The sequence below is a fragment of the Typopeltis vanoorti genome, chromosome 13, assembly GCF_054136105.1.
Source record: "Typopeltis vanoorti isolate ZY-2024b chromosome 13, IOZ_Tvanoo_1.0, whole genome shotgun sequence".
In the NCBI taxonomy this organism is placed as follows: Eukaryota; Metazoa; Arthropoda; class Arachnida; order Uropygi; family Thelyphonidae; genus Typopeltis; species Typopeltis vanoorti.
In genome coordinates, this window is record NC_143561.1 from 61,709,772 (window position 1) to 61,725,720 (window position 15,949).

Below are 15,949 nucleotides of genomic sequence, written 5' to 3' on the forward strand. Positions count from 1 at the left end.
ATGGATATAATGGCTTGTATGAGTCTTCTTTCTGTAGACTGAGAAATGTAGGTTACCATCTGGTTGATGAAGAATTAGAAGATCTAAAAAGGCTAACTGCTTATTTGATTCTACTTCTAGGGTAAACTGGATCCTAGAATGAAGTGTGTTTAACCTAGTGAGAAACTGCTGAAGTTCATCAGAAGAGCCATTCCATACAGCAAAAATGTCATCGACATATCTGAACCAATGAGTAGGTCTGGGAGAAATGTTGTCAAAGATACTTTCAAAATGTTCCATAAAGAAATTGGAGATAGCAGGAGAAAGAGAATTGGCCATTGCTGTTCCTTCAATTTGTTGATACAACTTATTTTTAAGGGAAAAATAACCAGAAAGTATTACAAAATCAAATAATTTTACAATGTCTGAAGGAAATTCCTGTCGCAGTAATTCAATGGTTTCAGAAAAAGGCATTTTTGTAAATAAAGAAACAACATCTAAACTGATCATGATATCAGAAATGTTCAAATGAAGAGCTGAAATTTTATTTTTGAAATCCAAAGTATTTTTTATATAAGTATCCTCTTCTAGTTGAAGAGGAGAGTAAATTTGATAAAAATTTTGAGATTTTGTAAGTGGGGCAACCTATACAATCTACGACTGGTCTCAAAGGAATGCGTCGTTTATGAACTTTCGGAAGACCATACAATCTGGGTGGACGACCGAAGAAGGTTTTAAGTTTTTTCTTTTGATCTTCATTCCATGTAGATACATTATCTATAAGAGAATTAAGTCTCTTCAATTGACTCCCGGTAGGATTTTTATTTATTTATTTATTTATTTATTTTTAGGAAATTTATTGACCTTTTTTAGTTATCTTACGCCAGCTACTTAGGTGGTGCTTTTTGGAATTGTCAGTTATTGTTTAATTTGAGCTTAAATTGTACTGAAGATGCCTGTGACACACAGGCAAAAATTATACTATTAAATTCGGCATTGCGCCCAGAAGAATACTACTGAAATAACCACCAAAAACTAACATGCCCAGTAAAGAAATTAAATCTCTACTAGAACTAAAGAAAAACAAGGAAATGATAATCACCAAAGCAGATAAAGGGAATGCCACAGTATTGCTTAACCAAAAGGATAGACTCTACAGACAAAAGCACAGGTAAGCTGAATGCTCTGTTGTTAGATCAGGCTACTTACCTCACTATCGAGTACAATCCCATCAACTCACAAATTAGAAAACTCCACAGGCTCCTTAAGAAGGTCACTTCTTGGCCTGTGGAAGTCACTAACAAATTAAAACCATTTTACTCCATAACCCCCCCCCCCCCCCCGTATTTATGGACTCCCAAAAATACATAAGGAAAATGTGCCATTATGTCCCATAGTGGATGGCATTGATTCCACAACATACAAACTAGCTAAACATTTGGCGAAAGCTCTCACACACTATACTGGCAACACACCTTCACATGCAAAAAACTCAGTCCACTTCAAAGCCAGCATAGAAAACCTTACACTCAAACACACTGATGTAATGGTCAGTTTTGATGTCTCCTCCTTATTCACAACTGTCCCACTCAAAGAATCCTTAGAGCTAATCCAAGCTAAATTTCCTCCCGATATCACAGCCCTATTTCAGTTCACAATGAACTCAGGCTATTTCATTTGGCAGGGAAAATTCTACAAACAAATAGAGGAGAGACAGCCATGGGTTCACCACTCTCCCTACCCTTGGCCAATTTCTTTATGGAGATCTTTGAAGAAAAAGCCTTAGCCTCTGCTCCACAAAAACCAACCATATGGCTATGTTGATGATGTGTTCGCTATTTGGCCACATGGCTCCGATGCACTCCTCTCCTTCCTAACACAATTAAACAACCTATACCCCAGAATCAAATTCACCCTGGAAGAAGAAAAAAATAATTGTCTTCCTTTCTTAGACACACTTGTCACCTGCCAGCCTGATGGAACCTTGCTGTTTCTCAGTCTATAGAAAACCCACCCATACAGGCAGATACATTCACCAACAATCCCACCACCCTTCCTCACAACAATATGATGTCATTAAGACACTACCATAGAACTAAACCACTTTCTCAGCCAATGGTTACACCCCCAAAAAAAAAATAATCCAAAAAATATTGAAACCAGTAAACCGCAACCCTCCCCCCCCCTCCTTCACAACAAGGATTACTCTAAATCCATCACAATTCCCTACATCCGTGGCACCTCAGAAAAAATTACGAAAATCTTAAAAAAATATGACTTGACCTCTTGTTACAGACCATATAGAAAATTGGCATCCCTTATCTGCTCCACTAAAGGCCAACCACTTCCCCTAGACCTACCTGGTGTATACCAGGTCCCTTGCAGCTGTAAGCTGTCCTACTTTGGCCAAACAGGCAGGACAGCGAATATCAGAATTTCAGAACATAAGGACTACATTCGTTTTCACCAGTACAGTCACTCTGGTCTTGCAGACCATGCTCTGGATACTCGCCACAGAATACTGTGGAAGAAAGCTATGGTTATACACCGTAGTAAATTCAAATTTGAAAGGCTATTCATGGAATCAGCCCTAAGAAACATGCCAAACCTCAACAAATTTGGTTGCATGAGACTGCCCCAAATTTGGGAAACCTACATCAGAAGACCTTCAGCCCAATCGTCCAAGAATACCAACATTGTTCACTAGGGGGGGGGGCACCATCAGGACTTTTAGGAGAAAGAATAGCTTCCTGCTTTGTCCTCATTTTACTGTTTGTTGTGCTTGCGTGCACGTGTCTTGTTTCTAAGTTCCTGTGAAAATGGCAATGTGACGTTGCCGAAATATTGGAAGTTTATTAAAATTTATTTTAATGTATATCCTAGTATACGTTGTAGTTTCCTTAAGCTATTTAGTAAAAATGCATAACCAACATTAAGCTTTTCCACGAGAATAAAATTCCACAAGAAATACTATTAAATAATCTTTGTACGTGAGTTTTCCGTTATTAATTTTGTATCTTATATGGTAAGTTGTTGAGTAATGTGGGTACATGATGCCCCCTCATGGCTACTCCATACAAATTTCTACATTTGCTGGTTGTAGAGAGGGTTGTATTTGGTCTGGTTATGTGGTGTATGTTTCTCTGTTATTGCAGTAAGTGTTGTTGAAATAGTGTCTTGGATTCTTTATACTCAGGAATTTGTGTTTTGCTATTAGGGGTTCGGTTATTTCCTTGTGTGTATTAGGTCTCTAACACACCATTGAAATGATTCTTCGGCGGAGACTTTCTAAATTTGATAACTGACTCTTTGCTGTGTTTACATAGACAGTTATACTGTACCTTAGCATTGTTTCACCAATTCCATGTTATATGAGTTTTTTTTTACTTTGTTCAGCATTATGTCTTTTGCTTTAAAGAGTTTTGCAGCAATAGTGTGTAGTTTATTATTATTATTATTATTACGGGTATCTCCATGGAGTCAGTAGACTCATCACGGGAGACCCAAACTAGCAAAACAATATCTATCATATCTCTTCTTGAATTCATTTACAGACGAAGAGCTCACAATGAGTCAGGCAATGAATTCCACTCATTCACCACCCTCCAGGTAAAATTATGAAGGTTGTTGTCGGTGTATAAACCAAGGTATTTGGCATGTGTTACAGGTTTTTTTTACTTTGTTCAGCATTATATCTTTTGCTTTAAAGAGTTTTGGAGCAATAGTGCGTAGTTTGTTATGAAGGTGTGTTCTGTGTTTTTAGTCCATTTAAGGTTGTTATCAGTGTATAAACCAAGGTATTTAGCATGTGTTACAGGTATGATTTCGGAACAGTGGCATCTTCCATGGTTAATGTGTGTGACCATATATATTGTTGGTACAGAATGCATAATTCTATAGTTCTTTATTATTAGCATTTGCATTTTGGTGTTGTTTACTATAATTGAATTGTGAAAGAAGTAGCTAGTTATTTTGTTTGGGTCATGTTGTGCTTTGGAGAGTGCAGTGTTTATGTCTGTGTGGACTGTTAGTAGTGCTGTGCCATCTACATATTGATATACAGGTATCCCTCGATGTTACTGCATATATCAAAATCGCATTAACAAATATAATAATCAATGGTAAAAATTACAATTCGTCCATGATCCATTACTGTATTAATAATTTGTTTTGCAAAGTAAATGTTTAATAAATGCTTGAACATACATTAGTTACAGCAATTTTTTTTATCAAAAAAAATTATAAAGAGTCGTTTGAACAGTTTGTTTTTTTTCTTATCAGCATAAATTCTATGGTAACAAGCAAAATGGCTCTCTAGACCTCGGCAAACAAGCATTCTTTGATTAACGTCTTGATCCATATCCATTATTTGCTGCTTAAGTGATATTAAATTGCGAAATATTCCATCCAGTTCTTTGATTGTTATCTCCTTTGGAACCTCATCTTCACATTCCATTTGTTCGTTGTCTTCATATGCACATTGTTGTTCAGTTTCAAAAAGATCATTGTCACTGAAATCTTTTGAATTTGAATCCAGTAATTCTTTAACATCTTCTGCATCAACACCATCAAAATCAAGGTCTTCACCAATTGCAATGATTTCTTCAACGCCTAACAACTAAGTCATTAATGCATTCTGCAAAAGGTTTTTCCAAACTGCTCTCATGCAGCTAGAAGAGACTTGCTCACACGAATCATGAATGTTTTCAGTTGCATGTTTAATGTTAAAATTTTTCTAAAATCTTGGAGCGTAATCGTATTTTCTCCCGTTGTTGTTTTTACTGCCTTTGAGAATGTCTTTTTAAGAAAATAGGCTTTCAAAATTGCAATGACATCCATGTCCATGGGTTGTAGCAATGATGTTGTATTTGGTGGAATTTTGGTAAATTTAAAGGCGCATTAATTAAAAGTCTTGCCGTGTATATAAAGGGATTGTCGCAATTAATTTTGCCGCATTAATGAAATCCCGCATTAAGCAAGGGATACCTGTATTTGACTTTATAAGGCCAAGTTTGTAATGTCATTTATGTATATGTTGAATAGTGTGGGTGATAATATTGCTCCTTGAAGGACTTCATGCTGTATTTGTATTCGCCGGCTGTAATATGTGCCTATTTTTGTTACTTGCTTTCTGTCTGTGAGATATTTCCTAAACCAGGTATGCAGTGTCCCTCTTATTCTGCCTGAGTGTAGTTTGGATATAAGTATTTCATGGTCAAGTGTATCAAAAGCTTTGGTAAGATCAAGGAGTATAAGGATAGCAAATTTGTTTTTATCAAGATATTTATTTAGTTCATTTGTATTGTCCTATAATAACATGGTTGTGCTCTTCATTTTCTGGAAACTCTACTGCTTTTGTGAGATGACGCTATATTTCTGTAAGTAGTTTTGTAGTCTTGTGTGTATTACTTTTTCAAGAAGTTTAAATAGAGATGACAGGCTATTAGAGTTCAGAGACAGGAATAGATTTATTTATTTATTTATTTATTTTAAATTAATTAATTAATTAATGTCCGCACGGTTAGCCTAGTGGCTGTGCTCTTCGCAACCATATGCCTGGGGGAAGGAGTGTCCTAGGTTCAATTCTCGTCGACGACATGAGGAGTTTACGGATCTTCCTCAGCCATAGCCAAGTTAGCCAGTCTTGGGCATGGACAGCAGGGCTTTTCCCCCAATTTATCTGGGGTTTTTCATCCCGCAAGCAGGCAAACCAGCCCCATGAACACACACACACACACACTGATACAGTCAGGAATACTTAAGACAATCCCTCCAGCCACAGGCACAGGTCTGAATTGTCAGCTATGCAGGTCTCGAGCCCGGATAAAAATAGGTGGGATTGAGGTAGTTCTGCACCTCCTGTAAAAGGGGATCACAACCATTGTATCACCATACGAAATGAATGAATGAATGAATGAATTATACATCTATTCTCACGTCTCTGAACTCGAATAGCCTACTGGACGGCTGCTACTGAGACACATGATATTATATGCATGCTATATGACTCATTCTTGTATTCAGAATTTAAATGTTTAGTTTTTCTCTTTACATGTGTAAAACTGTTATTCAAAAAAAAAAAAAAAAAAAAGTAAAAATTACATATAATTATTCAATTTTTGGCAAAGTCTGAAATTATGTAGAAATTATGCAATTTCATGTCAATTTCAAATGGCAATGCATATTTTGAATTTTACTCAATGCAATTGTTCATCTGTTATACTTTTTGTTATACAGATGAAACCCGTATAACAAAGTTATTTTAGTTTGATGAAGCAACATTTTATTTCCATGGTGTGGTGAACAGGCATGTTTTTTGATTACAGAAAAATTAAGAATTTTCATATATTAACCAAACACAATAAGGATTGCCCAAAAGCAAAGAAATCTTGATCTATGGTCTCTCACATGGTATTTAGCCCTTTCTTCAATCCTGAAAAATAGTAAAAAGAGAAATCATTATTTATTAACAGGATGATGTGCTATCCCATATTCATCCTAATTATGCAGTTGCATGATCATTAGCAATATTTATTTTTCATTATGTTTTTTTAGGACTATATCTAAAATCAAGTTTATATTTTGTTACTATTAGCATTGTTGAAAAATTTAGAAGAGAAAATACAAAATGCTTTTCAAAAGTTCATTATGAATTTCATCAAGGCAGTCAAGAAAAGGTATGGTAAAAACAGAGTATCCATTACCCCCCCTTCTCCGCCAACCGGCCATGACGTCTATAGACGTCGAAATAAATCTGGATACGAAGCTCTAAAACCCATTGAATAACATGGATAAGAAGTGCAATTTGGTGTCACTATTTCATCCACATTGGCTGGTAGGGAGGTTAATGTGTGCAGACCCAAGAATAGAGAACATAATAGATTATCCAAGAATGGATTACACAATGGATTACCCAAGAATGGATTACACAATGGATTACCCAAGAATGTATTACACAATGATATTTCAACATACCAAAACTGTTGAAGTTCTCCTTTCAGTGACAAATGTATAATAATCCTACTGCTAAATAAAACTTATGTTACTGAAACTTCAAAAGTTTTGGTATGCAAATATAGATCCATTAGGCGTAGTTTGTTATAGAGGACAGTATGTTACAGTGAATTTCTTTCAGAATACCATCATGCTTTAGCTTTTGTTGTAACTTTTCATGCTGAGCAAGTTTGTCATAATGGCTTTTCCTGTTACTAAGTTTGCCATAACAGTGTACTTCATACTGATTTGTTTATTTAAATACTTAACAATTTTTTTAAAAAAATTATTTCTAATGTAGGGACTACCAGGTATACCAGGTAATCCAGGACAGCCTGGAAAGGATGGTGAAGTTGGACTTCCTGGTCCATCAGGTCTTTCTGGTCCACCTGGTGAGAGAGGAGAGAGAGGATTTCCTGGAGAAAGGGGTATTCCTGGACCACCTGGACCCCATGGATTGAGAGGAGAAACTGGGCCCCCTGGACAGGATGGAATTAGAGTAAGGTTTAATGTTGTTGTTGTTTTTTTTTTCATTTATTAAATTGCTGAAATTTTTTCCTGATTCAAACAATTACTACTGTTCCTTATAGTTATGTAAAATTACACCCTGCATGAATTTGTTTCATAAACACTGAATAGCAGAAATGAAGAAATGATGCTACAAGTCTCGTAAAAACAGTCATCATCATTATTCATCAAGAATATTTTTTCATAAAGAAAACTAAGGAAATTTCAAAATTTTAAAATTGTTATAGGTGACACTTTTCTTAACTTTTTGAATTTAATCATCATCAGTCTCATGATATGTGCCCCTAAGGGGTGCTCTTGTTACTATAACAGCACTACATGATTAAGTTTACATTATTATTAATCTCCTATCAACAAGTTTCCTCCAAATTAGACTATTACTTGTGAGAACTCCAATATTGTCATTTCTAACATTTCATGCTAATGTGACAATTCTAACTGAATCAGTCCACCCAGACCATGGTCTTCCTCTGGGTCTCTTTCCTGTCATCTTGGCATGAAACACCTGTTTTGCTAACTTTTCTTCACCCATTCTATTTAAGTGCCCATACCACCTTAGATTAGCTCTCTGTTGACACATTCTTCAATGCTAATAATGTCAAGTTCCTTTCTAACATCATTTTTAATATGATTCTGCCATTGATGCCATTAGCACACTCCTCTAATTCTTCTCAGAACCATCATATCTGTGGTCTCTAGTCGTTGATGAAGTGCTTTATTTCTAACCCAATTCTCAGATCCATAACTTAAAACTGGTTTGAACACTGTCTTGTGTACTGCTAGTTTGGTGTCTTGGCTAATTTCTTTCTTATTCCATATAAATTTATTCAGCTGGCTACCCACCATACAACCTTTGCTCATTCTATTGTCTGTTTCCAGATTTAACCTGCCACTTTCACTAAAAATTGTGCCTAAATTGCTGAAATATTTTACTTGTTCTATAGGCTCTCCATTCAGAATGCTTCTGAAGTTTTCTATGCTCCTGCTTATTTTCATAGTTTTGGTCTTTTTATTGCTGGTTTTCATGTCATAATGTCTTATGGATTGTTTTCATGCCATAATGTCTTATAGATCTGTTACCAGGATTGTCTGTCAACAATCCTGGTAACTTGCACTAGATGTGTTGAGGAGTACAACATCTTTTGCATAAAGCAAACAGCTAAGTTTGACATTTCCATTTCTTATATCAAGCCTAATGTCACTTTCTTTCATAATGTGATTCATATAGATGATGAATGACAGTGGAGATAATATGTACCTGATTTTACATCAAACCATCTTTCTGTATTTCCTTCAATTCTAACTGCTGACTGACAACTTAAATATAAATTATGTATTGATCAGTATAATGTTCCATTCACTCCATATAATTGACGTATTTTGAAAAGCTTTTCTCTGGCACCTTGTCATATGCCTTTTCCAGATCTACAAAACTTAAGTACAGATCCTTGTCATATTCCCTCGATTTTTCAACTATTTGTCTTAAAGTGATAATCTGATCTTGACAACCTATTTGATCTGAACCCAGCTTGTACTTTTCTAAATTTTTCTTCCACAATCTTTCTCAACCTCTTTTCAAGTATGCTTGCATAAATCTTACCTGGAACATTTTATAGAGAAATTCCTTTGTAATTCTCATTCAGCTTTATTCCCTTTTTTTATACATGGGTACTATGAGAGCTCTGCTCCAATCTTTGGGAATTTGACCTTCTGACCAGGCCTTCTGAATTAGAGAGTAAAACTTTTATACCTCCATATTTCAGCATTTCTGGTCAAATATTATCTACTCCAGCTGCCTTTCCACATTTGAAGTTTTTGACAGCATTTTCTTCCTCAAGTATTGATATGTACTCCTCTTTGCATTCCACTTGAAAATTTTCTAGTATGGTTCTGTCACTACTTGGTTTGTTTAACAGTCTTTCAAAGTAATTACTCCAGACATCCAGGATATTCTTATCTTCAGTTTTCATGTCATCTTTATCATCTTTGATTCCTCTTACAATACTCTTTCCTCCATTTCTAAGTTTGTTCAGTAGCCTCCAGAAGAATTTGCCACCTTCTTGATATTTATTTTCTATTTCTTGCCAAAGTCTTCCCATGTGCAGCTACTTTTACACATAGCTTAGCTCTCTTACATTTTTCTCTGCATCCTTTTAGGAGGCCTGCTAGCTTATTTGCTAGAAACTTTTGATATGCTGTCTTCTTTTCCAGGAGTGCTTCTTTAACTTCTTGTGTCCATCGTGATATTCTTATTTTTCTATCCTGCCAGGCAACTTTGAATTAATGTTTTCCTAATTAGAACCAGGAGCCTTTGTAGCTCAGTTGGTATAAACAAAGCCCTTTGGTCAGAAAGATCTGGGTTCAGTTCCCATCCATAATGTGAGGAACCTTTATCTCGTCTCTTTCAACTAATGGTGAGTTAGCCGGTGTCATACAGAGGTAGAGGTTTTTTTTTCACCTGCAAATTTGGGTTTTTTGTCCGTCGGTACAGGCCAATTGGCCTGTGAACACACACAGATCTACAGTCATTAATATTTTCCCTTAGTGGATGAAGCAGAGGGGGGTGATGAGCCGGCTGCATTAATTTGTCACAAACTGTCATTTGGGGAATCTACCTGTCCTGAGGGACAGATGAGAAAGGAAGGAAGGAATTAGAACCACTGAGAAACTAGTTTTTCAGTTCTTTAAAAAATCTCTTGGCAAAACTTAGTATCATGAGTATTTTCATGTTTTCCCATTTTCTAACAGTTTTTGTCTAAAAGTCATTCATAAATTTAAATAATTTTATAACATAATGAAGGGGATACAAATCCTTTGATGTTTATCTGCCAGTAAGTGAAACTCTAAGAACTAGGACTAAGATCTATGAGTTTCATACCGAAAAGCTATTGGCAAATCCAAGTGTAAGTAACCACTTGGTAGTACAACACCAAGGCAACTCGTATCAAAGGTGGAGCAAGCTCCCTCACTATCCTTGATGTTTTCTGACAATGTAAAAACACAGCCCCTAGGGGATGTAATACTGTAATTACATTATGAGGAGAGGTCACTACCCTGACTGGTTTCAACCTTTTTTGAGGTCTCATCAGTGGGTAGGTAGACCTGGAAGATAACAAGGTTTAAGTGAAAAGAACTTCCATACCTTTACTATACGAATGCCATAAAGGTGTGCCTGTATATTATAACATAGAATAAAAGCCAAAAGGCTATTTTTCTGGCAACCTTAATAATAATGAAGGGGATACAAATCCTTTGATGTTTATCTGCAGTAAGCGAAATTCTAAGAACTAGGACTAAGATCTATGAGTTTCATACCGAAAAACTATCAGCAAATCCAAGTGAAAATAACCACTTGGTAGTACAACACCAAGTTAACTCGTATCAAAGGTGGAGCAAGCTCCCTCACTATGCTTGATGTTTTCTCACAATGTAAAAGCACAGCCCCTAGGGGATGTAATACTGTAATTACATTATGAGGAGAGGTCACTACCCAAGACCGGTTTCAACCTTTTTTGACATCCCCTAGGGGCTGTGTTTTTACATTGTGAGAAAATATCAAGGATAGTGAGGGAGCTTGCTCCACCTTTGATACGAGTTGCCTTGGTGTTGTACTACCAAGTGGTTACTTATACTTGAATTTGCCGATAGTTTTTCGGTATGAAACTCATAGATCTTAGTCCTAGTTCTTAGAGTTTCGCCTACTGGCAGATAAACATCAAAGGATTTGTATCCCCTTCATTATTATTATTAAGGTTGCCAGAAAAATAGCCTTTTGGCTTTTATCAGTTTTATAACATATAATTTCTTGAGATGATATTTACTATTAGACTTTTTATGATATCAACACATCACATCACAACCCTCAAAAACTAATGTTATTTTCTGTAGAAGATATTGCTTCTCAAGCTTTAGCTTGAGAAGCAATATCTTTTCTCACCTTTTTAAACCACAAATCTTCCTAAAGGATTTGTGGTTTGTCCTTTCAGACATGCAGATGCAATCAACACAACAATTTCATCTTTCTCCTATTTCTGGTATGTCTGGCATTCACAAATAAACACAGCAATTCATTTCTTGGTCTATAACCTAGTTCTAGTCATGCCACTCTTCACATTGCTTTCTTCTCTACACCTGCTCCTGTCTCTTCACTCTTATCCTTTGTCCCATATATTCACGACACTCAACCACTCCTCATAAATTCCAAGCCATTCCATTCCCATGATGACCTTCTTCATATATGCTTTCGTTTCTGCATTAAAAATCCTTTCTTCTTACACAGTGTCTCTCTGATCTCCCCAGCCCACCACATTTCGCTCTCCAACTTGCAGTCCTGTTCTCACATTCTCATCTCTAATCTCTTAATACTCTTCTCTTCATTCACAATCACTGCAATCTCACCTGGTCCTCTCTTCTGCTCATTTACATCATTTCTAACTTCTGTCATTTGTTACTCCTCCTTCAAACACAGCAGTCTATCTAGATAATTCACTACAAAACCATTCAAATGAAGTCCATCATTCTTATACAGTTCCATTCTTCTTTCAAACTCATTCCACACATTCACAAACTGCACTCCTTTCCTCTTGAACATTTCTGCTAACATACCATTCATGTTTGCTCTCTGCTTTGAATCATCATTGTCATGCTTAGGCAAAAGACAAACTACTCTTCCTATTACAGTGTTATCTTTACCTCTCCTCGGTGATTTCCTGATACCTATACCCAGCCAAATCATTCATTCCAACCACAACCAGAATGATCTTATTCATCCATTTAACTCACACTTGATTTATCCTTTTGACACTAGGTCTGCAATCTGCTATTTCTTCCTTCAGACACTCCTTTATTACCTCCTGTGCACTATAAACATCCAACTCTTGCAGTTTCTCATGTCATAGCATTATCCAAGCAACCTGCTAAATTTGTCATACTTATGAGCCCTGCAATTCTATATATACCCCCTCCTAACTGAAAATTCCACATATTTAGCCACCTCCCAGGTCAAGATCACATGATCACTCTCATCAGTTGGGGGCAGTGCTGTTATCTTGGTTACATTACATACTCTGATGCATTTACTAGATCTAGCACTCTTAAATCACTTGTATATTCCATCACTGCTACCTCATGTAATAATTCCTTAGTAACTGCATAAATACCCATTTCCTTCCAACCTGTATTTAATAGTTGAAGCCCCCCCACACACACACAGAATAATTACTTGCCCTCTATTTATTGAGCTTAATTGCCAATGCATACTATCCTTTAAATTACCCTGGTCTATGTTGTTTATTTTTTAACGGTATATATTAGAACACAGAATAATAAGTAAATAATTATTTATTAACTTATTACTGATATTTCGCTGGTGTTATAACCAGCATCTTCAGAGCACAAAAACACAGTTTGTCACAATACGCGAGACTATAACAACATGGTGTAATCAACAGACTAGTTAAACAAAATTGTAGCAATTTTGTTTAACTAGTTTAATAAAATTCAAGCCTACTACAGTCAAACAGGAAGAACTGTGAACATCCGCATCGACGAACACAAAAGATACATCCGGCATTATCACTATGGCAAGTTGGGCCTAGCAGAGCATGCCCTGGATACCCCTGCACACAGGATTAACTGGAAGAACACAAAAGTACTGCACAGAAACTCTTACAAGTTAGAGAGATTGTTCTTAGAGGCAACAGAAGCCCTGAAACATACTCCAAATCTCAACAAATATGGCTGTATAAATTTGCCCTAAAATCTGGGAGACAGTCATCTTAAGAAAAAAATAGTACCACTTTCTTTCTCTATTTAGGACTCTAGTCTTATGTGATAGCTGCAATTTTTTTTTTCACATAGAGGGCGCTGAAATCAGGACTCTAGTCTTTGTGTTGCTGCTACAATTTTGTTTAACTAGTCCGTTGATTACACCATGTTGTTATAGTCTCGCGTATTGTGACAAACTGTGTTTTTGTGCTCTGAAGATGCTGGTTATAACACCAGCAAAATATCAGCAATAAGTTAATAAATAATTATTTACTTATTATTCTGTGCTCTAATATATACCATTAAAAAATAAACAACATGTATGACGAACACATCAGTCTGTCCACACCCTGGTCTATAGCAGCAACCAAGTGTATATTTTGTCCTGCTGGCCTCTATCTCACACTAGATAGCCTCATATGCACTATTTTCTCTGACCTCCAGCTAAACCTCTACTCCCTTTGGCTCCAGTTCTATAAGATGCAATACTCATCCTCCAATTCTTTTCGTCTCTTTCCTGAAAATATTATACTTCTCACATTCTATCCCACTAACTGTATCATCTTCTGTCAGCAATGTATCACTAATGCCAATAACTTTTGGCCAAGAGGAAGAATTAACTAATGCTAAAAAACTCTTTCCCTTGTTCTATATGATCCTGGCATTAGGGTACATAAAGCACAATAACCCCTTTCTCCACCACTGTCTTTATGCATTACGAGTATACTATCTCATTCTGATTTGTTACCAGCGATACTAACTTTGATATTTTTTGTACATTCTCACACTCACTTGTTGTATCTGTGGAATTACTCAGCAATTCCCCCTCCCCACGCGCACACACACACGCACGCACGCACGCACGCACGCACACGCACACACAGAGCTCTAGTTTTGCTGATTTTCCAATCTCACTTCATTCAACAACACTTTTTTTTCAGACTCTAAATAGCAAATCCATTCAAGTCTAAACCATTTGGCTTCTATATAAGCCTTTTTTTTGTCTGTCAAAGTCACTCCATACAAAACCATTCGGCTTCTATATAAGCCTTTTTGTCTGTCAAAGTCACTCCATTCATATTTATACTCATAGCTAATTTTCTTGTCAAATCTTTACAATGAACCTCTACTTATTAACTTTCAGGATACAAACAATTCATATTTACAAACTTAACAAGTACTAATAAATTCGGGTCAAAACTATTAAAATAAATCATGATGGCATGAAAGAGTTAACGAACGATGAGCGAGTGGCGTTGTATGGCGACTCCATTATTAAAGGTGTGCTTAGAGGATAGAATGCACAAGGTATGTTTTCCAGGCAGTAAAATGAGTAGAGTGATTGTGGCATTGGATATGAGGTGGGAGCGAGCAAAAGAGTTAATAGTATTAATTGGTACAAATGATTTGAGAGAGGACAAAGAGCATGTCAAAATGGATATCAGGAGGCTGCTTGGAAGGATTAAAGATAATAGTGTGACAGGAAGGGTAGTCAGTGTGTTGCCTAGGTATGACTGTGTTGAAATGAGGCGGAGAGCAAGGATTATGAATGATATGCTGGCTGAAATGTGTGAGGAGATGGGAGTACAGTTTGTTAATGTGTGGAATGAGTTTGAGGGATGAAGTGAGCTGTATGGGAGCGATGGACTGCATTTGAGTGGTTATAGTGTGAGTCGCTTGGAGAGACTGCTGCTGGAAGATAGAGAAGTGAATAGAGAGAATGAATCAGATCGAGAGGGGAGTGATGTGGAAGAGCAGGAGAGTAAGACAGGAGAGATTGAAGAAGTGGATATGAATGGGGAAGTGAGTGGTATGAGTATAGAAAATGAGAGAATGGGTATGCAAGAGGAGCAGGGAAATGGGGAGGCTCAGGGTGGACAGGGGTACACAGCGTGAGAAAGGTGGATGCTCCAAGAGGAGGTGAGAGCATGTGTAGAAAGGAATGGGATGACCAGGGATCAAGAGGAAACAGTTGGAGTTGAAAAGGGTTCTAAAATGAAGAAGCAGAAAGGGAAATGGCCCCAGTCTAGTATGGAGAGATCACATTGCGTGAGTGGTATCAGTGGAACTAGCTGTAGATCCAGAAATGAGCTGTTGTGTTTGTATACCAATGCTTGAAGTATAAGAAACAAGGCAGATGAAATGGTTGCACTAATTGCGTCTGTTCACCCAAAGATTGTCGGAATAAGTGAGACATGGTTGTAAGAGGATGACATCCTGACAGGAATAGAGATGGAAGGTATGATGTGTTTTGTGAGGATAGAAGGGGTAAAAAGGGAGGGGAGTGCTATTGATGATAGAGAAAGAGTTATGTCCATACAAAGTAGAGATGCAAGAGGGAAATAGTGCCAGTGGTTTTGAGGCAGTATGGTGTGAGATAGATGTGAATGGAATCAAATACTTGGTGGGATGTTGTTATAGACCAGGTAATGTGGATGGTGGTGATAGTGAAATGTATAGTCAAATTAGCCAAGCAAATAAGAAAAGGGTGATCATTATGGGTGATTTTAATTATGGCAATATAGACTGGAATGATGAGATAGCAACTGAAAGTAAAGAAAATGAGTTTCTTGAGTTTTTGAGGGATAACTACCTCAGACAGTATGCAACAGGGGGCACACGAGGATTAAGGGTCTTGGATTTGGTCATCTCATCAGAGGATGTAATTATAAATGAGGTGTCA

The 15,949-nt window shown here is 36.8% G+C and overlaps 1 protein-coding gene across 1 annotated transcript in view; it reads left to right on the forward strand.

The window, feature by feature from the left end:
- The window catches only part of LOC150100214 (uncharacterized), an 850,396-nt gene that overhangs the window by 558,327 nt on the left and 276,120 nt on the right, over positions 1-15,949 (forward strand). Inside the window, exon 29 of the mRNA XM_090402345.1 lies at positions 7,274-7,471. Within this exon, the coding sequence (XP_090258471.1) occupies positions 7,274-7,471 (198 nt within the window). The remainder of the gene's footprint in view (positions 1-7,273; positions 7,472-15,949) is intronic.